The sequence below is a fragment of the Mustela erminea genome, chromosome 6, assembly GCF_009829155.1.
Source record: "Mustela erminea isolate mMusErm1 chromosome 6, mMusErm1.Pri, whole genome shotgun sequence".
Taxonomy (NCBI): Eukaryota; Metazoa; Chordata; class Mammalia; order Carnivora; family Mustelidae; genus Mustela; species Mustela erminea.
Genome location: NC_045619.1, coordinates 84,477,083 through 84,501,361, shown reverse-complemented (window position 1 = coordinate 84,501,361; position 24,279 = coordinate 84,477,083). Strand labels below are relative to the sequence as shown.

The 24,279-nt window shown below is 55.8% G+C and overlaps 1 protein-coding gene across 6 annotated transcripts; it reads left to right on the top strand.

Annotated features, from left to right (window-relative positions):
• The first annotated feature begins 3,343 nt into the window (after window positions 1-3,343).
• Window positions 3,344-23,997, top strand: ADCY6 (adenylate cyclase 6). Of its 6 annotated transcripts, none has more exons than XM_032348050.1 (22): window positions 3,344-3,511; window positions 9,269-10,127; window positions 13,887-14,036; window positions 14,402-14,523; window positions 14,617-14,728; window positions 14,866-14,993; window positions 15,496-15,654; window positions 15,732-15,873; window positions 15,978-16,106; window positions 16,379-16,404; window positions 16,644-16,791; window positions 17,034-17,131; window positions 17,309-17,396; window positions 17,572-17,688; window positions 17,930-18,088; window positions 18,377-18,555; window positions 19,459-19,494; window positions 19,581-19,710; window positions 20,026-20,289; window positions 21,111-21,315; window positions 22,129-22,253; window positions 22,467-23,997. In XM_032348050.1, exons 2-22 carry the CDS (start codon window positions 9,270-9,272, stop codon window positions 22,590-22,592), a joined length of 3,501 nt encoding a protein of 1,166 aa, XP_032203941.1. In that variant the 5' UTR covers window positions 3,344-3,511; window position 9,269; the 3' UTR covers window positions 22,593-23,997. The 6 variants fall into 6 exon arrangements, with proteins under 6 accessions (XP_032203941.1, XP_032203937.1, XP_032203942.1 ...); XM_032348046.1 differs by lacking the exon at window positions 3,344-3,511 and adding an exon at window positions 4,108-4,242; XM_032348051.1 differs by lacking the exon at window positions 3,344-3,511 and adding an exon at window positions 4,108-4,242 and having other exon boundaries at window positions 9,266-10,127.
• Window positions 23,998-24,279: the final 282 nt, after the last annotated feature.

Sequence of the window (24,279 nt, the reverse complement as noted above, 5' to 3'; positions counted from 1 at the left end):
GCCGAATTGAATGAATGTGGGTGGTATTTTCTTTAAGATTTTATTTATTTATTTATTTATTTGAGAGAGAGAGAGAGAGCGCGCAAGAGAGGAAACACAAGCAAGGGGAGTGGGAGAGGGAGAAGTAGACTTCCCGCTGAGCAGGGAGCCCAAGACCCTGGGATCATGACCTGAGCTGAAGGCAGCTGCTTAACAGCTGAGCCACCCAGGCGCCCTAATGTGGGGTTTTACACATCTTTCTTACTTTTGGGAAAAGGTGATGGGTGGAAATCCGATCTTTAAGACAGAGAAATCCTTGAATGGTTATTTGCACTGTAAAAGGAATCGGGGCTTTGTGAAAGGGAATAGCTCAGCTCTTTCCCAAATAGCTCGGGGAAGGCTCAGGGGACTCGAGCCTCGCCCATCCATTGGTTTGGTTACAGGGTGTTTTCAACACTGGATATTTATAGAATGTTGTTCAGATACACTTATGGCTATATGAAACTTGCATTTACATGTAATACACTCTCCTTGTAGGAATTTCTTCTTCCTGAAAATGAAAGGTTGTGACGACATCATGGTGACTGTGGTCTGTATAGGAAAAACCAAGGTCATTGAGACCAAGCTAGATGGGGAGAAATAGAAATAGTCCATGCCAGGTGCCCATCATCACAGGGTGGTCCTTTCTGAATATTTTACTTATTGTCATGGTTCTTAAACTAGGCTCAGCGAGGCTGGTGTTCCCCAAGTTGGATCAAGGTGTTCTATCCTGGAAATTCAGTAATAGCCATCTTATCCTACTTCAAAGAAAAAAAAATTGGTAGCATTTTCTCACTGTTAAGGTTTTTCCAATTTTTTTCTCCCTCAATCGTTGGTGCCTGGGATTCTAGACTCTGTCAGATCTAGCAGAGCACAAGCTGAGTAGTTATTTTAATATGTTATTATTTCATCATGTGTTGCTAAAAGTATCATGTCTTCCAGGGGCTTGGAGTAAGTCTGAGAACCACTGTCTCAAAGTCTCCATTATTGGACCCCACTGTGCCTTCCTTTTTCCCATGTCTAAGGTGAGTGTGATAATAATAGCATTGGGCAGCTTTATGAGGATTGATGAGTTATTTTATGGCAAAGGCTTTGAAGAGAACTTGGCACCTAGTAAATGCTGTGGGTGCTTGCTGTTAAAATTACAAAAAGGATAGCAGCTGAATTAGATCATTTTTATGACCCCTTCCTGCTCTGATGTCTTGTAAGTTAAAGAATTCAATAATTGAGTGTTTCCCATATGCCTAGGACTAGCTCATGTTTCCTATCTATGGACTAAGAGCCTGGAATCATTTTTAAGGACCAGACAGTCTATCGATCTATAAGAGAGCCTATGTATAAGGTGCTGATGTTGAGGAGCAAAAAAAAAGTGGGGGGGCAGGGCTGGTGACTCTGTCCTTCAGCAAGCGGCAGTGGAATTCAGGCGGCCAGATGAACACACCAGCCACACACAGGACGGTAGAGGCCTGCAGGGCTGAATGGACCCAGAGATGGATCCAGATTAGCACATTTCTCCAGCTTACTTGGTTGGTGTCCAAGTTTGTTTGCATTCCAAAATAAAATGAAGGACAAAGCCTTCCATTCCAAAGTATAAAAATTTATAATGCACATAGATGCATACAAATTTCAGAATTTCTTTTTTTTCTTAAGATTTTATTTATTTATTTGAGAGAGAGAGAGAGAGAGAGATTGAGAGAACGAGTGGGAGGAGGGTCAGAGGGAGAGGCAGGCTCCCCAAGGAGCAGGACTGGATCTCAGGACCTGGGATCATGATCTGAGCGGAAGGCAGATGCTTAAGGGATGGAGCCACCCAGGTGCCCTCCTTCCCTTTTTTTAAAGACAAATTTCAAAATTTCATAATTTATTTTTTCTCAGTTGTTTTTTTGTATTTCAGTATGTGGCCCGTGAATATATTATTCTTAGAGGTAAATGGCAGTACTGGCTTCAGGTTGGAGAGGAAATTTTTTTTTTTTTTTAAAGATTTTATTTATTTATTTGAGAGAGAAACAGTGAGAGAGAGCATGAGCGAGGAGAAGGTCAGAGAGCGAAGCAGACTCCCCATGGAGCTGGGAGCCTGATGCGGGACTCGATCCCGGGACTCCGGGATCATGACCTGAGCCGAAGGCAGTCGTCCAACCAACTGAGCCACCCAGGCGTCCCTGGAGAGGAAATTTTTAAAAAAGATTATATTTATTTATTTGGGAGACAGAGAGAGAGCTAGAGAGCACAAGTGGTAGAGGAGAAGCAGGCTGCCCACAGAGCAGGGAGCCCAACGCGACCCATCCCAGGACCCTGGGATCATGACCAAAGATGAAGGCAGCTAATAAACCAACTTAACCACACAGGAGCCCCAGGAGAGGAAATGTGGATAGGGGTGAAAACACTGGCTACTTGAAGCGAGAAGTCAGGTGAAGAGGCCCCAAAGGCCAAATAATAGGCCAGGTTGGCATAACAGAGAATCATACATGGCAGAATAATCAGACCCTTTCTCATTTCCCATTTTCGAACATTTTTCTATCTGAGCCTTAAAATCTTGTGAGAAAGACGAGGCAGATAATTTTATCCCTATTTAATTTTTAAAAATATTTTATATTAATTTTATTTTAGTAGAGTCTTTTAAAATTCCCATTTTAGGAGCACCTGGCTGGCTCAGTGGGTAAAGAGTGCCACTCTTGATCTCAGGATTGTGGGATCAAGACCCACTTTGGGTGCAGAGATTAGTTAAAAATAAAATTTTAAAGGGGCGCCTTGGTGGCTCAGTCGTTGAGCAGCTGACTTGATTTGGGCTCAGGTCATGATCTCAGGGTCCTGGGATAGAGCCCAGCGTGGGATCCCCACACTGGAGTTGGCTGGAGGTTTCTCTCTCCCTCTGCAAACTGCCCCCCTCATGCACATGTGCTTTCTCTCAAATAAACATATCTTTTTAAAAAAGTTCTTGTTTTCTAGATTTTATTTATTTATTTGAGAGAGTGAGAGAGAGAGACAGCGCGAGCACAAGTGGGGGTGGGGGTGTTAGGGGAGGAACAGGGAGAGAGGGAGAAGCAGATTCCCTGCTGAGCTGGGAGCGCAGGTCGGCTGGATCCAGGGCCTCTAGGATCATGCCGTGAGCTGAAGGCAGACCCTTAAAGGACTGAGCCACCCAGATGACCCTTAAAAAAAAAATCTTAAAAAAACCCAAATTCCCATTTTATAGATAAGGCTCCAAGAGAGTAATGATTTACCTAAGTATATAGTTTGTAATTATATATGGCTGATAAATGATGGAAACGGATTTTCCTAATTCCTCCCCTCTCTTGCCTCAAGCTCTGTCCTGGGTTTAGGAATCCAAGTGGAGATTTGGCATGGACAAGAGTTGGACTTCGAAGGACTAAGATGTCGAAGGCGCCAAGGCGTGAGCTGAAGTGGGACCTTGGCGCGGAAGAGGCTGCCAAAGGAAGGGCGAGCTACAGCTGTGACTGAGGGAACCGCTGGCCAGGCCTCCAAGGGAAACCAGGCAAGCTGCCCTCTTCGCAGCTCTGGGGCAATGGCATTCATTCCAAAGTCAGGCTCACCTACATTCTGGGAATTAACCCTCTTCCCCTTTCTGGCTATACCATGTTTCAAACCCTTAAGGGTTAAAGCCGCTCCCACGTGATTTTCCCATCGCCCAGGTAACTTGGGTCGCTGCTTTGTGCGAGAAAACATGGGAAATAAATAAAAGCCCCAAACAATTTTTCAGTATGTGCACCTAGCCATGCACCCCCTCATTCACCCCCACCCTCCACAGGGAAGCACAGGGTAAAAGGTGCCCGGGGGAGGGGTTCTGCACAGCGGCAGGTCGGCGGGAGGGCTGCCCAGAGGGGCCAGTGGGGGGGGGGGGGCGCGGAATGGGGGGCAGCGCCCCTTCCTTCAGTCCCCTTCTTGGGCTCCGGGTGCAGCAGGTTCGCTGGGGCCCGTGCCCCAGAGAGTTAGGGGAGGAGGAAACAAGTGGCGTGTGGGGAAGCAGGCCGCACACACCTGGCGCCCGGTGGAATGAAATCTTAATTAATTATTAAACCGAGTTCCCGCGGGAGGGAGCCGGGCCGTGGCGGCTGGGCGGGAATGGTAGGGTGGGGGTGGGGGGCAGGGAGGAAGGGAGGAGGAGTGAGGAGTGGGCGCAGGGCGCCGCTTCGGCCCCGGGGGACCCCGGCCGGAAGGAAGCCGACCCTCCGTGCTGCGGGCGGGGTCTAGTCGCCGAGAGACAGAGTGCGTTGTCCTGCGCGCCGGGGGACCGGGGGGTGAGGGTGGGCGGAGAACGCCGCAGGGGGCAGCAGGGGGGTGGAGGGAAGGGGCAGCGAGCGGGACTGCCCCTTCCCTCGGGGTCTTGATCCCTAAACAGAAGCCGCTTGTTTTCCCAGGACTGAGGGAGGGAGCGGCGGGAGAGAGGAGGGGGCGCGCGGAGGGAGGGGCGCTTCTCGGGCTCCCAGACCCCAGCCCCGCTCGTCGGAAGGGTAGTGGGCCCCTGCGCGGGGCTCGGAGGCGGAGGGGGAGGGGGCGCCCAGACAATAGGAGCTTGTGCCTTTAAGGCGGGGAGTCCGGGAGCCGGCGGGGAGGGGACTTCTGGATCCGGGGTAGAGGGCGGCTGCGCTGGCCGGCTAGGAGGGGGCGCGGGCCGGGCGGACTGCGGACGGCGGGAGGGACGGCCGGGACGCGCGGGCACAGAGCAGGACCGCGGGACGGCCGGCGGGCCGGCCGGAGCCCGCGGGGGCTGCGGGGCGGGGGCCCGGGGGAGGCGCGGAGCCCGGCCGGCAGGTGAGCCCGCGCGGAGCAGGGGTCTGGGGCGGGGGAAGAGCGGCGGCGATGGGGTGTTGGGGTCTCGGTGGGGGGGACGTGAAGACTCCCGCGCGGCGCCCGAGAGTTTTTTGTTGGGGTACGGAAGCGCGCGATGGGGAGGCTCTATAGTGTTTGGAGGGGAGCCTGAGGCCGTTGGGGCTGGAGAGAGAAATCAGGGAGGGGATGGGGGGCTCCAGTCTCCCACCCTTCACTCCCTTCCTCCAACCGAATTGAGTGCCCAGCTGGCTGGGACCCCGGCGAAGGTTTGGGCTGGGGGAGGGGCTGGCTGAGGTTTTTGCAGCGGGGCTATGGGGTGAGTCTCTGAGTTTGGGGTAGAGTGTGATTGTGTTTAGGGGAGGGGGGCAGTCTGGGAAGAGGGATGCCTTATGCCTGCAGGAGTTGCCTCCACTCCCCTAACCCCAGACCTTGAAATGAAAAGGGTGGTGTCAGGGCCTGCTGCAGGGGTCCAAGGGAGAGACGACTTGATTCTTAGCAGGGCCTGACTGAAAACCTAGACGTGGAAGCAGGGGGTGGGGACTCTCTCCCCATACCCTCCCCTTACCAGAACACCCCTAGGAGGTGGAAAAACCTCAGGGGGTTGTGGAAGTGGGAGCCTTCTGCAGTCTTCAGGGAGACCAAGGATTGGGAAAGGGAGAAGGCAGTCCTGGACCTCCAGATACAGGCCCTGGGGGAGGCTCCTCTACATCTGGAAAGGCCTGGAATGGAGGCCCTCTTCCCAGCATGGTGGGCGGTGCTGGCACTGAAGGGCCCTGCTTGGGCAGGGCCTTCTACTATGAACTATCTGAAGTCGTTTTAAATCCCCAGGAGCCTCCTTCTGCCAAGGAGGGCAGGGGCAGGGGCAGGGACAGACCGAGGTGGCCAGGAAGAGGGTTTGGGAAAAGCAGTGGGCAGAGCTATCCTTGGGGCTGGGCCTTGGCCTGCCTCAGACTCTGGGTCTCAGGCTGGAGAATCAGGGTTGGGAGGGACTTGAGGTCTGGGAGGCACTGGGCCTCCCAACTGCCAAGCTGAATGGATATTGCTCTGGCTGTGGGAGCCAGTAGTGTCTGGAGCAGCAGATCTGTGAGAGAGAGCAAGGGAGCAGGACCCGGGGTGGGGTGGGGGAAGGTCAGAGACACAGGCTCAGGAGCCTGTCTCTAGGGAAGAGGGAGGTGGTCTGTGGTTTATAGTGATGCGTTGTTTCTGGACAGTGAGGGTTGGGGGACCATATAGGGAAGTTCTGTGGCTTTGAACAGTGCCCTCCCCCTGTTCCTTGTCATACCAACCTAGTCTGGTGTGCCAGGAGTGCTGGGAGCCTGGTGAGTTCTTCAAGGTGGGCAATGCCCGGAGTGGAGCCTCAGGTGGGATGGTTGCAGTTAGTTGGACAATTAGATGACTCCGAAGCTATCCCCTTGGGGGGTCAGAGTGTTCTGGGGACAGTCATGCATTCTCCTGGACAGTGTCTGCCCCTTCCCCTGTGGGTAAGAGCCAGATGCTAGGACGTGCTTCCAGGAGGCTGGGAACACAGCCAGAAACAGGTCCTTTGGGAACAGAGGTCTGGGCCATTGCAGGGGGTGGGAGGGTTGCTGTGTGTGGTAAATACAGGGCAGGGGACTGGCGAGCATGAGGAGGCAGAATTAAGTAAAATGTCATGGTGGGAAGCCTGCTCACTCTGGGCTCTGTCTCTAGCAGCTCTGGGGACTGACAGCTGAGGACAAGAGGGACCGATAGAACTAGAACTAGGTGTCCAACTGGCTGGGGAGATGTGTAGATGACTTTCCTGTCTTTCTGTTTTTTGGACAGTGGTAGAATTTGGGTTCAAAGTCGTGGAGAGTGGGGGAAAGGAACTCATTTACAGAGCATGTACGATGTGACAAAATACTCTTGGATTCTTTCCTCACAGACATTACTTTTCCCATTTTACAGATGACGAAATTGATGCAGGGAGGTAGTAACTTGTTCAAGGCTGTGCAGCTAGCACATAATTACTCTCAGGTTTGAAGCCTGGTCTTGCTCCAAAGATCAAGCTTCTAAAGAAGTATTTTGAAGAGCCAGGCCTCCTTTGGTTATCCCTTCCAAACGCCAACCTGGCCCAAAGTCTTGCATTTCTGATCTGTCCCTCCAGAAGGTGCTGTTGGTGGTGTGGTGGGGTTGAAGGGCATGCCACTCTGTGGGCTGTGGGAGAAGGGATGCTGAGAGAAGTTGGCTGAGGGTGAACTAGGGTGAACTGCACACTTTCCAGCGTGCAGAGAGGTCCCTAGTCTGCCTTCTCTTTTGTGGGCCTCTGGGTGTCTGCTTGAAGCGCTACTTGTCTGCCCCCCCCCCCCCCCCCCCCCGCCCCATGTCCCCTAGTGAGTACAAATGTCAAGGCTGCTAGCTCTGAAGGTTTCAGTACAGGGAGCCCCAGGGTGCCCTGTGGGCACGGAGGAAGATGACTGTGCTCTCATCCTCTTTCTCTGAAGCTGGGTTTAGCCACGAGGCGTACTGCGGGTGTTGTCCTGGAGTCTTCCCCATCGTGGTTCAAGGCGCTACCCTCCAGGAGACCTGCCTGAGACCTGGGGCGGATTCAGTGGCCCAGGATCTCCACAACTTGGGCCAGCCACACAAAGCTGTTAGGCACGTTTTCCTTTCCTGTCAAATCTGTGCCCCAGGTGGCCACCAATGTACCTTCACGGGGTTTTGGTGAAGATCAGGTGGAATTAGGCATGTGAGAGGACCTCGAAAAGTTTAAAGAACAGAGAAAAGCATCATCCAGCCAGCCGTTCTAGGAACACTTACATAGATTCAACCAGGTGCGGCAGCTGTGGCTGAGAGCAAAACGGGCCCAAATCCCTGCCTTCATGGAGCTGACATTCCAGTGAGGAGAGACAATGAGCAAATAAGGAAAATAAATGGAATGGCAGTTGCTGATAAGAGCTATGGAGAAAAATAAAGCATAAAGCTGGGAGGAGAGATAGGGAGCTCCAGGAAAGGGGGTTGCTATTTTAATAGCACGGTCAGGGAAAGACCGATAAGGGGACATTTGAGCTATGACCTGGACGAGCTCTTGTCTCGGACAGAGGACATGGTGCGCACAGTAGTCCTAGGCGGGCCATGCGCGGTGTGTTGGGGAACAGCAAGGAGGCTCATAGGACTGGAGTGCAGGGAGGAAGATGGAGAGTCACAGGGTTACAACTCTGTGTATTTATTTCATATTAGTTGCTCAGTGCCAGTGCCCTTGAACTTGCTTTCTTCTCTTTTCTTTTCTTTATTTTAGAGAGAGAGTGTGTGTGCTGGGGTGGGGAGGGAGAGAGAGAGGGGGAAGGGTGAGGAAAAGAGAGAATCCCAAGCAGAGTCCCCACTGAGGCTGGAGCTGACTTGGGGCTCGATCTTACCACCCTGTGATCATGATCCGAGCTGAAACCAAGAATCAGATGCTTAACTGACCGAGCCACCCAGAGGCCCCCACTTAAGCTTTCTTTTTTGTCTTTTCGATGTATTTCTTGGGGCTTTAGCAGGAGTCGGGCTCAGTACTTGGTGCTGGGGATAAAGTGTAGAGCGAAATAGTAGCGATCTGGATCCTCATGAAGTTTATAGTCAGAGGGGTGGGGACACACGTTGAACAAGGGGCAATTTCAGTATAATTGTGATAAGTACTATGGAGGAAACGCAGAGGGTAAACGGGGCAAAACGCAGTCTGGGTGGGGGAGCCGGAACATCTTCCCTGAGGAAGTTCCTTCTAAGCCTTGAACCGAGGAAGAAGTAGAATTTGGCCTGATACAGTGTGTGTGGTGCGAGTGTGACGGGGACCGATGTGGAAAGAGATTCCCTTTTGTATAGAGGTCACCGGTTGGCAGCTCACAGGCTGAATTCATTCCATAGACATGATTTATTTGGCTTGCAGCATTGAAAAATGTGAATTACTTGCCAACCTTTTCAAAATCAGGAGCTGTCATGTTTAAATGTACACTTTTTTCCAGCTTCTGTTGAAAATGAGAGGCTCGGGCTCCACTGGGATGCCGGTGGCAGCTCTCTGCTAATGTGGGGGTGCTGTGTGCCCCTGCCATGCGGGGTGGGGGGCACCCTGTTGTTCCTGTGGCATCTCCTGAGCTGGGCTTGCCTTTGCTCATTGACACAGGCGTTTGAATTTGTCACCTCCCACGAATCAGTGCTTTTTAGGGAAGAGGTGATTGTTTAAGTGTAGTGCTTGGGGGGGGGGCGGGGTCGGGCAGATCTGGGTTCGAATCTCAGTTCTGACACCTCTGTGGCTCCTTGATCTTGGGCCAGTTCCCTCCCTCCATCTGTGTCCAGTTTCCTGGCCTGTTGAAGGGGGCCACCATCGTCTTCCTCCCGGATTTTACGTGAGTGATATGGCATCTGGAGGTCTTAGCTTGGCAGTGGAAGTGCTCAATTTGTGATAGTTGCCGGCCGTGTTAGGGCGTGATGGTGGCATTAACACCAACTCCATCCTTTCTCTCAGCAGCATGTCGTGGTTTAGTGGCCTCCTGGTCCCCAAAGTGGATGAACGGAAAACAGCCTGGGGTGAGCGCAATGGGCAGAAGCGTCCGCGCCGTGGGACCCGGACAGGTGGCTTCTGCACGCCCCGCTACATGAGCTGCCTCCGGGAGGCCCAGCCCCCCAGTCCCAGCCCCGCTGCTCCCCCGCGGTGCCCCTGGCAGGACGAGGCCTTCATCCGGAGGGGTGGCCCGGGCAAGGGCACTGAGCTGGGGCTGCGGGCGGTGGCCCTGGGCTTTGAGGACACAGAGGCGACGGCAGCAATGGGGGTGGCCGATGTGGTGCCCGACGGGAGCCCCAGGCGTCGGTGGTCGTGCTGGCGGCGTCTGGCCCAGGTGTTCCAGTCGAAGCAGTTCCGCTCGGCCAAGCTGGAGCGCCTGTACCAGCGGTACTTCTTCCAGATGAACCAGAGCAGCCTGACGCTGCTGATGGCCGTGCTGGTGCTGCTCACAGCGGTGCTGCTGGCCTTCCACGCGGCGCCTGCCCCCCCGCAGCCTGCCTATGTGGCCCTGCTGGCCTGCGCCGCCACCCTCTTCGTGGCGCTCATGGTGGTGTGCAACCGGCACAGCTTCCGCCAGGACTCCATGTGGGTGGTGAGCTACGTGGTGCTGGGCATCCTGGCAGCTGTGCAGGTGGGGGGCGCCCTGGCGGCTGACCCCCGCAGCCCCTCTGTGGGCCTCTGGTGCCCCGTGTTTTTCGTCTACATCACCTACACGCTCCTGCCCATCCGCATGCGGGCGGCTGTCTTCAGTGGCCTGGGCCTCTCCACCCTGCATCTGATCTTGGCCTGGCAACTCAACCGCGGGGACGCCTTCCTCTGGAAGCAGGTGGGTGGTCCGGGAGGGGGGCCTTGGGGCACCTGGCCAGGAATGCCAAGGGGTCTGGTGATCCAGGGTGGGTGGGGTGTGGGTCACAGGTGTCCAAGGGGAGGGGCGCATGACAGGAGGCCAAGCTTTAGGGGCCGTCTCACTCTGGGATCTGGAGCAGAGGGAGGGCTCCCCAGACAGATGCAGGCCCCAGTGTGCAGCTCTTTAGCCGGAGGCCCTTGAAATAGCGGAGCCCAAAGATGGGAGGGAGCACCCAATGCGGGAAGGTAACGTTTGATGCCAGGGCCTGGGCCGGGCCCAGAGGGCAGTGTTGGCGACTTAAGGCCTTGGCATCTCTGGCCCCAAGTTGATCCCTGAGACTCAGGCCCTGGTGCTGTCCCTGTAAAGCAGCTCCAGGTGGTGACCTGGAGGGATCAAGCAGGGTTCTGATAGAGTTGGCAAGGGAGGAGTTGCTTCTCTTCTGGACTGAAGCCATCTCTGAGAGGACAGGGAGGGTGATGAGTGGGATCAGTTTTCTCTGGGTCTGGGCATGGTTTAAGTGCAGTTGGTCTGTGGAGAAGAGGGACATCAGGTTCCGGTCTCCCCACCATCCCTCTGAGCACCAGGGCTCCGGCAGTCCTGTCTTGAGGTTCTCTGCCCATGCCAGCTACTGTATCCGGGTTCTCAGTGGGGCGTGGGGTGGGGCCTGCCAGCATGATGTTGAGAGAGAAATCAAGGCTTGGCTGCAGGCAGACCTGCTTTGTCCAATGGACTGACTTCTTCTCTGTGAGATCTTAGACAACGAGCCTCACTTTTCCCAGCCTTTATTTCCCAGTCTGTAAAACTGGGATAAAAATAGTAGTTACCTCATGGTGGCGCTGTTAGGGCCCCACCCTCTCCCAGAGCAGAGTAGAAACTGCCAGGGCAGGGCTCTTACCTGGGGTAGGGAAGTGTGGGAGTGCTGTAGGGGATGGTACCCAGGGAAGGGCCTTCCCAGAAATCCCTTTCAGAGAGACAAGAGCATGCGGAGTCTGCCATCTGGGGTCCTCCCTGTGACGAGGGAGCAGAGCCCAGGACATGGTGCCTAGCTGATCCTTCAGGGCATAGCCCCAACCAGCATACCTCATGACCCCTGATTTTGAGGGTGTTGTCCTCAGTCTTGCACAGGTTTTGAGGGAGTCCCACCTCTGCCTTGCCTAGGGCTTGTAGCCTATAGCCCACCCTAGCCCCACCCACAAAGAGGAAGTTGCCTGGGGCTCCCAGGGTGAGAAGCTGGGTGCTCTGGCATGAAGCCCTTCTCCACCCAGCTTGTGCTCTGGAACAGAATGTACCTTTTTAAAAGTAACTTTATAGCCCATTTGTTTGTGGAGCATGCACCCACAGGGCAGTCTGACCTCTTAAAGGGCCTGGGTCTTTCTGCCTCTGCTAGCCCCCCGTTTGTCACCAGGGTAACTAGCACCCTGGGCTTTGGAGTTGGACTACCCTGCTGGGGAAGGAGGAGCTTGGAGGTGGTGCCTCCCTTCCCTCCCCACCTTCTCTCTGGCTGGCAGGGGGTGGGTGAGTGTCTCTTCTCTGCTCTTAGCTGGCATGGTGCCCAGGCACAGGGCCTGATCGGGTAGGCGCAGCCCCATGGGGACCAGGACTCTGTCAGCCTCCTGCCTCCCCAGGGGCTCCCAGTTGCAGCCTGACCCAGTAGGTCTCAGCAGGCACGTTCTTAGGGTGAGCAGGGAGAGTCAGCCTCCCCCGTGCCTATTCTCGGAGCCAGGGTCGCCCATACACCTTCTCTGAACTGAGAAGGATTGATTCCCTGTGTCCAGTGGCCCATGCGTGTCTGGATGGCGTGGAGCCGTGGCCTCCTTTCTAGGCTCCTCGTGCAGCCCCTTTCCAGATCCAGCCCTGCTTACGCTCATGGGAAGAAACCTTCGTTCTCCTCTGACCCCTCGTTCAGACACACTGAGCAGTTTCACCCAGTGACCCCGGCCCTGCTTGGAGTCTCCCAGGGTGCCCTGGCATCCCTTTTTTCTCACAGTTGGATAGGGGTCTGCATACAGATCTATTTTGGTCTCTTGTCCCCCTTCCCCTTCCCTTCCCTGTGACTCACTTTTTCCTCTTGGGCTCCTGGGGCCAGGAAGGGAAGTTGCCTGGTTAACCCCCCTCCTTCTCCCCTACTGGGGGCTATTCTTAGAAACCCCTAAGGGAGATAGTGTGCCCCCCTCTTCACCCCTGCTGCTGGGAGGGAGACCTTGGGAGCTGGACTGGGAAGGAAAGCTAGGCGGCCAGTCCTAGAGGGTCAGAGCGAGAAATAGCTTAGAGGTTTGCTGAACTTACCCCTTCGTTTTACCTAAGAAAAATGAAAGCTCCCAGAGATTAAGTGACCTGCCCAAGTTTGCAGGACTAGTTCTGGTTCTGGGCAAAGCCCAGAATTCCTGGCTTCCAGTTGGTGCTCTTTCCCTCCCTTCTCCCCAAACCAGAGCCCTGCCCCAGCCAACTCTGGGGTGGAGCCACAAGTGCCTGGTTAACCCATGAATTCCCAGAAACACTGATGCCAGTTTTCGTTAGACTTGCTCTTTGGTGAGAGCTACTGATGCTGAGGAGGGCTGACCATCCTGAGATTGGGCTCCTAAGGCATCAAGAATTGGGCGTACTGGGGCACGGTGGCAACCCTTCCCAGGTGGAACATCATTAGTAGAACTGATGATTCCCAAGCCTGGGCTCTGAGGCTGGGCGGCAAGAGTTTGCATGAGTGGAGTGAGTAGGAATCTTGGAAATCAAGAATGTACCGTGCAGTAAGGTTTGGACACAGGCTTTGGAGTCTAACTGTCTTGGATTCAAGTCCCACACCAGCTACTATTAGCTGTGTGATCTTGGACAAGTTACTTAGCTTCTCTGTGCTGGAATGCCTTACCTTCCAAAGTGAGGTACTGTTGTATGTTTCATAGAGTTAGGAGAAATCCATTAGGTACTGTATACGAGGTAGCTATGGAAGTCAGGATGACTGGTACCTGGGTGGCTCAGTCATTAAGCGTTCTGCCTTCGCCTCAGGTTGTGATCCCAGAGTCCTGGGATCAAGCCCTGAATCGGGCTCGCTGCTCAGCGGGAAGCTTGCTTCTCCCTCTCCCATTCCCCCTGCTTGTGTGCCCTTTCTCACTGTGTCTCTTTCTGTCAAATAAATAAATAAAACCTTAAAAAAAAAGAAGTCAAGAATATTAGACAGCCAACAGATTAGCTCCAATAATAGTAATAATAATAATAATAATAATAATAATAATATCAAGTTATGTTAGAGCAGGGAGGGATCTTAGGCATCTTCTTATTGTCCCCTCTCCAGGTTCTAGATGAAGATACAGAGGCCCAGAGAGATGAGATGACTTGTCCTGGGCATTCATAGGGGGGTATAGCACTCAAGTCTCCTGGGTGTTGTCCTGTGAGGAGAACCACATGCAGAAGTTGCTGCATTTGTTCTTTGTCGGAGTTGATGGTGGGGCAGGAAATTGTAGTGTACTAGACACCGGCCCTGTGACCCCCCCTTGCCCTGGGTGGTACTTCTGCTGCCAGGAGTTGTGCAAAGGTCCCATTTCTAGCCGTACAGTGATCCAGGAAGGGGGCCAGAATCCTGTGGGAGAAGGGGGAAATGTGTCACAGGGGTTGGGACGGGGACAGACAGGGCACAGGATCCTGGTTTCCTCCCTGAGGGAACACATCCCCAGAGAGCCTGGTAGGTTGCACCTGTGCGTTGTGGGGGTGGGGTGGTCCCCATCTGCCTCCGCCGCCCTCTTGCAGCTGGGCGCCAACATGCTGCTGTTCCTCTGCACCAACGTCATTGGCATCTGCACACACTACCCGGCGGAGGTGTCTCAGCGCCAGGCCTTTCAGGAGACCCGTGGTTATATCCAGGCCCGGCTGCACCTGCAGCACGAGAACCGGCAGCAGGTGGGGCTGCTCTCACTGTCTGAGGCCTTTCTGCTCCCCACCCCCCAGAGAACCACAGACTGGGTCCGTTGCCCCGCTCCATTTCGCGGAATGAGTGTGGATGGTTCCCCTGATGGTGTGTCACACAGGCCCTGGATGCTGGGGTTCCTGTGCTGCCTGAACGAGGGGTGAGGGGACGGGTAGATGGGCACCAGTGAAGGATGAAACGTATGTCTGCTGTAGGTTCTCCTGGTGGGGGGCGATCCAGAAGGGAATCTCAGGTCTCCAGAGGGCTTTGGGAGGGCACTGGGGTGGTGGAGGCATCAGGAGGGATCACAGTATGAGGCCGAGAAGGTAGTGGTACCCTGTTGAAACCACTGGTCTAGGAACGGCTGCTGCTGTCCGTGTTGCCCCAGCATGTTGCCATGGAGATGAAAGAAGATATCAACACAAAGAAAGAAGACATGATGTTCCACAAGATCTACATCCAGAAGCATGACAATGTCAGGTAGGGTGGGGGTGGGAGGAGACTGGGAGGGATGGGGGTCCTGGGAGTCTTTGAGGGCCAGATGGTCCTTCTATCTTCTGCCACTGTCCACAGCATCCTGTTTGCGGACATTGAAGGCTTCACCAGCCTGGCGTCCCAGTGCACCGCACAGGAGCTGGTCATGACCCTGAACGAGCTCTTTGCCCGGTTTGACAAGCTGGCTGCGGTGAGGGGGTGGGGGGTGGGGGGTGGGGCGAGCCCAGCCTTACTGGGGCAGCCTGATGCGGAGGGGACAGATGGTGACTCAGTGAGGGTGTTGGGTGGGCAAGAGAGTGAGCGACTCTCCCCAACTCTCCCCTTTAGGAAAATCACTGCCTGAGGATCAAGATCTTAGGGGACTGTTACTACTGTGTGTCGGGGCTGCCGGAGGCCCGGGCAGACCATGCGCACTGCTGTGTGGAGATGGGGGTGGACATGATCGAGGCCATCTCGTAAGCAGCGTTCCTCGCTGGCTTCCTGAGGCACCAAGGGCGCCTCAGCCGGCTCCTGTCGTCTACTATGTCCTCAGGACTTTTTCTCAGTTGTGGCTATTTCTCTGTCTTGGAGCTCTGTCCCCAGGGAGGGGCTGGATCCTTCTTCAGCCTGTGCAGCTTAGATCCCAGCCAGCCCGGCAGGCTCGGGGAGCCAACTGGGCCGGTGTGAATGCTGGCTGAGCAGGTCTGAGGGGAGAATGGTGACTCCTCCCTTCCTAGCTCAGTTCCACGGGATGTTGCAGGGCCACAGCTGGTGAACACAGTTCTCATTTGTCCCTGAGACCCAGGCAGCCTTGTGCTCACGTCCAGCCAAAGGCTGTAGTCCTGTGCCCTGCGTCTGTGTCTGTCCCTGTCTGGCTTTGAGGGGCGTAAAGGGCCCGAGCTCTGGAGCGGGGTGGTGGGGGAATGGGGGGGGCACAACGACTGTGCCAGGAGCTGAAGCGGAGCCGCCTCCTCCCAGGCTGGTGCGCGAGGTGACAGGTGTGAACGTGAACATGCGCGTGGGCATCCACAGCGGGCGTGTGCACTGTGGTGTCCTCGGCCTGCGGAAATGGCAGTTCGACGTGTGGTCCAACGACGTGACGCTGGCCAACCACATGGAGGCGGGGGGCCGGGCCGGGTGAGTGTGGGGGCTGGGTGGTGAGGGGCGGGAGCAAGGTGGCCAAGCCCCGGTCTCACCCTCCTGTCCCTTCCCAGCCGTATCCACATCACCCGGGCCACGCTGCAGTACCTGAATGGGGACTACGAGGTGGAGCCAGGCCGTGGCGGTGAGCGGAACGCATACCTCAAGGAGCAGCACATCGAGACCTTCCTCATCCTGGGAGCCAGCCAGAAACGGGTCAGGCCAGGGGGTGGGCAGGCAGGGAGGAGGGCAGATGTGCGGAGCAGACAGACCTCTGCTCTGGGCCCTTTTTCTGATCATGCGCCCGGCTGCCTTCACAGAAAGAGGAGAAGGCCATGCTGGCCAAGCTGCAGCGGACGCGGGCCAACTCCATGGAAGGGCTGGTGCCACGCTGGGCGCCTGACCGCGCCTTCTCCCGGACCAAGGACTCCAAGGCTTTCCGTCAGATGGTGAGTGGCTGCGGCACTAGGACTCGAGGCCTCATTTTCCTGACGCTCTGTGCCGCGCTCCCTCTTCTGTTTTCCTTGTTATGGTTCATACATCTTCATGTATGACGTCTGGTATTGGTGGCAGGAGGGATGACTTCATAGCCGGGTCCCAAGGCCCCTAAAGTATGGGGGGTGGGGATTCCCCGCGCACACTGCTGAGGGTGGGGAAGGGATGACGAGGGCGAAGGTGGTCTGCTCTTCTCCTCATTTGCACACTTTGTTCCTTTCTCCAGGGCATTGATGATTCCAGCAAGGACAAGTAAGTCAGGGTTATTGAGGAAGGAGGGAGGAAGCGAAGGGGAGAAGGCGCTTACACCCTGGGACAGGGCTGTGGGGAGCCGAGACCCCCTCTTTCCTGGACCTTAGCTGTGTCGTGTGGGAGCAGGGGCCACACACCTGCTCACTCTATTCTTGGGTGCTGCCCATGCCCGTCCCTTCTCGCTGCCCCTCATGGGACAATGCTCATGCTCCTGGTGAGGCTCTGTGGTCTGCCCTCAGCCGGGGTGCCCAAGATGCCCTGAACCCCGAGGATGAAGTAGATGAGTTCCTGGGCCGTGCCATCGATGCCCGCAGCATCGACCAGCTACGGAAGGACCATGTGCGCCGCTTCCTGCTCACTTTCCAGAGAGAGGATCTTGAAAAGAAGGTTTGGGGGATCTGAGGACAGAGGGACGAGGGGTGGGTGAGGAGGGGACGTCCAGGCAGGGAAGGCTGAGCACAACTGAGGGAACAGGAGAGTTGTTTTGGGAGTGGGGCGGGGGATGCCACAGGGCATAGGAGAGATTCCTCTCAACCAGGCCCCACTGCTCCCCCTCCCTGAGGCCCCTGGTAGTGCCCTGCGGCCTCCAGGACAGAGCCCAGCACCCAGCTTAGCCTCCTCTCCCTCAGTACTCGCGGAAGGTGGACCCCCGCTTCGGAGCCTACGTCGCCTGTGCGCTGTTGGTCTTCTGCTTCATCTGCTTTATCCAGCTTCTCGTCTTCCCACAGTGAGAGCCCTGCCCCTCCTCACTCGGCTTCTCCTCCCTCCACCACTTCCCAGAACTTTCCTAAATACCCATGCAAGCTCGCGGTCCCTGGAGCCCCCACCCTGCCCATCTGGGGAGTGGGACAAGGATGCCCAGGTATTCCGGAGTAACATTGTTCCCGGCCTCCTTCTGCCGCAGCTCCACCGTGATGCTTGGCATCTATGCCGGTATCTTCCTGCTGTTGCTGATCACTGTGCTGACCTGTGCCGTGTCCTCCTGTGGCTCTGTACATCAGGGGTTCTTCCAGGGCTGGTCGGGGAGGGCTGGCTGGGCTGGGGGTGGTGAGGAGTTCCGCGGGAAGTGGGAGGAGGAGGCCAGGCCTGCCCCTGGGCCCCATCCCTGGTTGGCCTTACTCCTTGGCTGACACGGTCTCTAACTCTCCGCCCTTTGCCCGTCTGCAGCTCTTCCCCAAGGCCCTGCGCCGTCTTTCCCGCAGCATTGTCCGCTCTCGGGCACACAGCACTGTGGTTGGCATCTTTTCAGTCTTGCTTGTGTTCACCTCTGCCATCGCCAACATGGTAAAGGTCCAGTGGAAACTCTCTTATCCTGCGTCTGTGCCGAGCACTGCTCTGGGCTCTGGGGGTAGGCAGAGGGAGAAGACCCACGTCCTGCCCTCTGAGAGGTTAACTCCAGTCCTTCTTTCCTTGTTTTCTGTACCTCCTATCACTCCTCTACGAGAACTTTGACCTCCAGGGTATAAAGCACTGGGACATGGCCCCTGTAACTGCTCCCCTCTGTGCTTTCCCCCAACTTTTGCAGTTCACCTGCAACCACACCCCCATACGAAACTGCGCAGCCCGGATGCTAAATGTGACACCCGCTGACATCACCACCTGTCACCTGCAGCAGCTCAATTACTCTCTGGGCCTGGACGCTCCCCTGTGTGAGGGCACCGCACCCACCTGCAGCTTCCCTGAGGTGTCCAAGCCGTGCTCTGGCGGGATGGGGTGGGGGGCGGGCCTGATCAGTGCTAGTGATTGACTCCTCTGCATCAGGCCTGGTGATGGGCACTGGGGGCCCAGATCTCACCAGAGTCCCTGCTGGGGTAGCAGCCAGGGACCCGAGTGTGGTGTAGGGTGGGGTGCGGAGGCTGAAGGAGCTTTGGGTGTGAGGTTGTAGAGGGGAGCACAGGGCTCTTTCTGCATGGGGTCGGGGTGCCGTGGCTTCTTACTTCATCCAACACCGCCTCTGCCGTTGCCCCCTCAGTACTTCGTTGGGAATATGCTGCTGAGTCTCTTGGCCAGCTCTGTCTTCCTGCACATCAGCAGCATTGGAAAGCTGGCCATGGTCTTTGTCCTGGGGCTCATCTATTTGGTGCTGCTTCTGCTGGGCCCCCCAGCCACCATCTTTGACAACTACGACTTGCTGCTTGGTGTCCATGGCTTGTGAGTTTATTCTCAGCCCTTTCAGTCCCCTAGGAGCTTCCTGACCCTGCTGGTCACTCTGGTGCCCAGGCCTCTTTGCCCTTGGAAGGCTGCCACTCACCCCCTCACCTATGGGGGAAAAGGAGGCCGTGGAGGAGCTCCCAACGTATGACTCCACAGTCACCCCAAGGAAACTCCAGTCCTGGGAAGTCCCTGTATCTTTAGGCCAGACATTTGAAAAAAATTCCCTATCTCATTTGCATGGTTCCTTCGTAAGCATTTTCTTAACCACCTGTAGGTCACACAGCTGCTTGATGGCAGAGCCCTGGCTGGAACCAGAACTTCTGACTCTTACTTAGGGACACCACACTGGCTTTTTCTCTGCAAACCCCATCCCTTGTGATGTGGGGCCATAGCTTGGTGTGCTGGGAAAAGCCTCTGGAGTCACTTGGGTTTGAATCCCGCTCTGCCGCTCATTAGCTGTGTGACCTTGGACGGGTGAGTCTCTGAGCCTCAGTTTCCTCATCTGTAAAATGGCAGTGGTGCCCACATCACAGGTGATTGTAGAAGTGATGGCAACTCAACATTTGTTGAAGCCTTACTGCGCGCCAGTGCCATGCTGGGCCTTTTGTGCATGTTATTTAGATCACATCCCTCTTTTACTGATGAGAAAACAGGCCTAGACTTAAGTTGGTTGTTCTGGGTCACAGGGCAGGGAAGTAGAGGAGCTAGGAGTGGAACCTTCTCTTAACCTCTGCTCTTAATGAGTTCCTGTAGGCCAAAGTCCTGACCCAAAGTCCAGTGAGGACTTTGGCCTACAGGAACTTTTTTAAGATTTCGTGCTCTGAGTCTCCCCTCCCCTCTGCCCTCCACCCAGCAGCCCAAGAGGAACCCATGACTTTGTTTCTTGTATCTTCCCACCAGGGCTTCTTCCAATGAGACTTTCGATGGGCCGGACTGGTGAGTGAGGGCTCTGGGGCAGGGAAGGGTAGGGCTGCCGGGCCTCTTTCACACACCACACCGAGCTCACCTCTGCTCCCCCTCAGCCCAGCTGCCGGGAGGGTGGCGCTCAAGTACATGACCCCCGTGATTCTGCTGGTGTTTGCGCTGGCTCTGTATCTGCATGCCCAGCAGGTGGAATCGACTGCCCGGCTAGACTTCCTTTGGAAACTGCAGGTGGCCGAGGGGGCTTCTGGGGGACGGGGAGGGTCCTAAGGACAGAATCTGGGCTGAGCCAGAAATGCAGCTCATTAGCTGGCTGAGGCTCGGGCTGCCCAAGCCTGCTCTGGCTCCAAGCCTTCCCCGCGCCCATCCCCTAACCCCAGCCTTATCCCCTCCCTGCCCCTTTTACCCCTTCGCCTGTTCTTTAGGTCTCACCTGTCCATGCCTTCTTCTCCCCCTGATTCCCTCTGATGGCCGTGTCCAGGCCTTGGCCGCCATACCCACCCCTCGTGAATGTTGGGCAGTGGGTGATGGGTGTGGTGTCCACAGGCAACAGGGGAGAAGGAGGAGATGGAGGAACTGCAGGCATACAACCGGAGGCTGCTGCATAACATTCTGCCCAAGGACGTGGCTGCCCACTTCCTGGCCCGGGAGCGTCGGAATGATGAGCTCTACTACCAGTCGTGTGAATGTGTGGCCGTCATGTTTGCCTCCATTGCCAACTTTTCTGAGTTCTATGTGGAGCTGGAGGCAAACAATGAGGGCGTCGAGTGCCTGCGGCTGCTCAATGAGATCATTGCTGACTTTGATGAGGTACTTGTCTGGTTGGCTGCTGCTGGTGGAGCAGCTGGGGGGACTGGGGGAGTAGGGAGAACTTTGGACGGGAAGGCCAGGATTGGAGGGGTGGCTGAGGGGGAAGGGAGTTTTGACGGGACCCAGAGATGTTGGGGTCAGGGTTAAGGGTAGGTACAGTGGAGACAAGGCTGAAGACCCACCAAGGTGTCTGAGGCGGCAAGGAGGTCAGCCTCATTGGGGCAGGGTTGTCACTGATGGGAAGCAAAGACCTGATGATCTGTGGAGAGAACAGGCTAGGTACCAGGTGGATGTTACTGAAGGAGGAGGCAGTAATCTATGGGCAGAACCCCACGAGCCCGAGAAAGCAAGATGGGCCCCCGAATAGAGAAAATGGAAGCAAGCCCGAGGGGGTGTCCTGAATATCCAGGTCAGGAAGGGGCCATTCCTGACTGTTCGGGGGCCAAGGCACTTCTTCACTCTGGTGCTCAGTGGTGCTCAATTCCCCATAAAGTGACAGTCAGTCACATAAAGCGCCTGATGGCTAATAGCCCTTCTGGAGTTCTGGATTCTGCGAGGGAGCTCGTGCAGCTGAGCCAAGCTGTGAGCACCAGTCCTGGCCAGGGGTTCTGCGGACTGCCTGGTGAAGAGGCCTGCGCTCCTGGTGCCTCTGTCCTGCCTTGAGAACAATAGCTGGAAGGCGGGGGCTCCCTCCCTCAAAGGAGGGAAGCTGCTGAAACAGGGCAGGGAGAGGAGGCTAAAGCCCGGCAGGAGTGAGCGTGGGGCAGGGTGCGTGTGCTTGGCCGCTCTGCCACCCAGCGCGGCCTCCCCGTGCCATGCAGATCATCAGCGAGGAGCGCTTCCGGCAGTTGGAGAAGATCAAGACGATCGGGAGCACCTACATGGCGGCCTCAGGACTGAACGCCAGCACCTACGATCAGGCCGGCCGCTCCCACATCACTGCCCTGGCAGACTATGCCATGCGGCTCATGGAGCAGATGAAACACATCAACGAACACTCCTTCAACAATTTCCAGATGAAGATTGGTGAGATGGCCTGATTGCCTGGCAGCTCGTCCCAGGGCTATGTCTGGGGGAGGCCGAGGAAGCGGGCCAGGGACGCATGGCATCCCGGATGCCCCATCAGGAATCCTCTGGGGTGTCCTTTTCTCCCACCTCCTGTCTCGTCTCATGTTTAGAATGGAGATCGTTTGTAAAGGGCCTACTGTGTGCTAGGTACTGTCCTAGACATTTTAATCTTCATGTTATCATCCCCTTTGACAGACAGAGACTGACACTCAGATTAAATAACTTGGCCAAGGTCAAACAGCTGGTGGGGGGACTACCCTGGGATTCAAAACCAGGTTTAGTTAAGCTCCAGTACCTGTGCCCTTCCCTATGGCCAGTCTTGTAAGAGGCACTTCCTCTCGCTTGAGCTGGGAGCTGGTGGGCGGGAGGAGCGGCTAACAGCATCACTCTGGTTTGAATTCTGGCTGTTCCAGAATTCAATTCTGGCTTATTTAGCACATTGCATCCTAAGGCTGGCTGTAAAAGGGGGATGTTACGTACCATTTAGGGCTGTTGAGGGGATGAAATAATGGCATGCAAAATGCTTCCCAGAGGGGTTGGCACAGAGCGAGCATTCAGTGGATTCAGTTACTGTTAACGGCAATAACTGTCTCAACTCAGGGGAGCTCTTGGGACATGCCCAGCTCTGCCATTCTTTACAACCGGGACGCTTGTTGCTTTGTCACTTTTTTCTCTCAGTCCTTCTAAAGGTTTCCAGGAGGTGGGAGGATTCCCCGGGCTGACCCTGGAATGTCCATTAGTCTCAGTTTTTTGCTGCTGTTGCCATTGCAGGGCTGAACATGGGCCCAGTTGTGGCAGGCGTCATTGGGGCTCGGAAGCCGCAGTATGACATCTGGGGGAACACAGTGAATGTCTCTAGCCGTATGGACAGCACGGGTGTCCCTGACCGAATCCAGGTGAGGGGGATGTGAGCAGAGGCTAGGAAGGGTATGGGTCCAGAGGGCTTCTACAGGTCCCTCTCTAAGGTCAGCGAGGACAGGGGTAGGGTGGTAGTGTTCTGTGGTTGGGGTGGGGTTGGGGGGGGACTAGCATGATTAGAGAACCCCTGGACCCCTGCAAATGTAGCAGGAAGGATCCCAGGCTAAATGGGTTCCCTTCCCATTCCTCAGGTGACCACGGACTTGTACCAGGTTCTAGCTGCCAAAGGCTACCAGCTGGAGTGTCGAGGGGTGGTCAAGGTGAAGGGCAAGGGGGAGATGACCACCTACTTCCTCAATGGGGGCCCCCCCAGTTAGCAGGGTCCAGCTACCAATTCAACTGTCAGGACCAAGGTGGGCATCTGAGTGGACTCTGTGCTCACTGGGAGGAGCTGTGGCAGGGGGCACCAGGCCTCCAGACCCTGCTGACCACAAAAGGGAACAACACCCCAGTAGGCTGTGCTTGGACCACACTTGCTAGTCTGCCCTCGGGCTGGTGAACAAGGGATACCAAGAGGATTATGCAAGTGACTTTACTTTTCTAATTGGGATAGGACTGTTGCCTCTTCCTTCCTTTCTTGGGAGCAGGGGAGGCAGCAGCTACAGAGGCAGCAGGAGCCCTCCTGCCTGAGGGATTAAAATGGCAGCTTGCCAAGCCTGTCCTTCCCCTGTCTGTCTGGGCAACAGACTCAGGGCTGGGTCCTTTTTTTCCCTCTTTTTCCTGGGAATATTTTGTACAAAGACTGGGGCAGGCATGAGAAGTGCCTATTCCATGCTTGCCTCTGCTATGCCTGCATCCCCAGCACTGGCCTTGGGTACCCCACCCCAGTAAGGTCTCCCTCCTAGGCACAGGACGGAGGAGGGAGATGCTCTGGGGACCCAGCTCTGTCCGTATTTCAGGGGAATGTCTCCATTTGCCAAATCCTAGTCCCATGATCTGTCCCCAAAGGGGAACAAAGGGACTTTTGACAGCTCAGATTTAGCCCCGGTTCCTGCACAGCTCCAGGGAAAGGGGCATCTGGCCTCATTGGTACTGTGAAAATGCCCAGCCAGAGAGCGAGCATATGTGTGGGGATTCAGAAGATCAGGAGTTGAAAGTTCACCTGCAGGTGCCAAAGAGAGCAGGCCAGCCAGGGAGTGGGGTGGTACCAGACTCTTGATCTCAGGACCCCCCTGGGGTCATGATCAGGTACCTCTGCCCCCGTGCACTCTTGCTGTCTGCTGGCAAGGGGGCACAGAGCATCTCTACCCATTCTGTTGCCAAATAGAAAAGGGTCAGGGCATGGAGGAGGATGACCCTGATCGCAAACCTGTCCTCCCAAGTCTCTGGCCCTGGGGAGGGCCTGTGTGTCTGTGTAATGCGTGTGCATGTTGGCCTTTGTGTGTGTATCTGTTTCCCAGGTCTGTGTGTGTCCTTGTGCTCCTCCTCAGCTCTCCACCTGGGGTTACCTCTCTCCTGTGGGCCTCTGTCTTCTGGGAATAAGGCAGGGTTTCTGATTTCAAGGGATGAAGAGAGATGCCTACGTTGCACAGGAGTGGCATGGGGTGTGGTAGCAAGAGGAAGGTGCCCCTGGGGAGAGCAGTCCTTTTTGTGCCAAATCCCTAAGTGCCATTTGGGGGCCGCATGTGCAGCACGACTGTCTCCCCGCCTCAGGCAGGGACCCAAGCGCCTGCTTGAGCCTCCGTGCTCCCTGCACTTGAACTGTCTGGGGTTTGGTGGGCAGAGGCTCAGGAATTTCCTGGGTTCCCCAGCTGGGGGTATACTTTGGGACAGAGGTAGCATGGGGTCTCTCTGAGGACCCAGATACTGGTACTAGGGGGTGGGGCAAGGGCACCTGAAACTTGGCGTTCCACAGCCTTCCATCTCAGTCTAGCATGTTCCTGGCTTCCCAGTCCCCATGAAGCCTGTAAGGGCTAGGAGGAGGATTGGAATGTCGGACTCTAGATTCCCTTCCTATATCTGCCTTCCTTTTACTCCTTTCCCGGCAACCTCCTTGCCTCAGGC

Bases quoted from the DNA above. Each gene is read 5' to 3' on its own strand.
- ADCY6 (XM_032348050.1), top strand. From the start codon at position 9,270: ATGTCGTGGTTTAGTGGCCTCCTGGTCCCCAAAGTGGATGAACGGAAA. The intron at 10,128-13,886 runs GTGGGTGGTCCG...GCCCTCTTGCAG, and splicing joins ACGCCTTCCTCTGGAAGCAG to CTGGGCGCCAACATGCTGCT. The intron at 19,711-20,025 runs GTGGCCGAGGGG...TGGTGTCCACAG, and splicing joins ACTTCCTTTGGAAACTGCAG to GCAACAGGGGAGAAGGAGGA.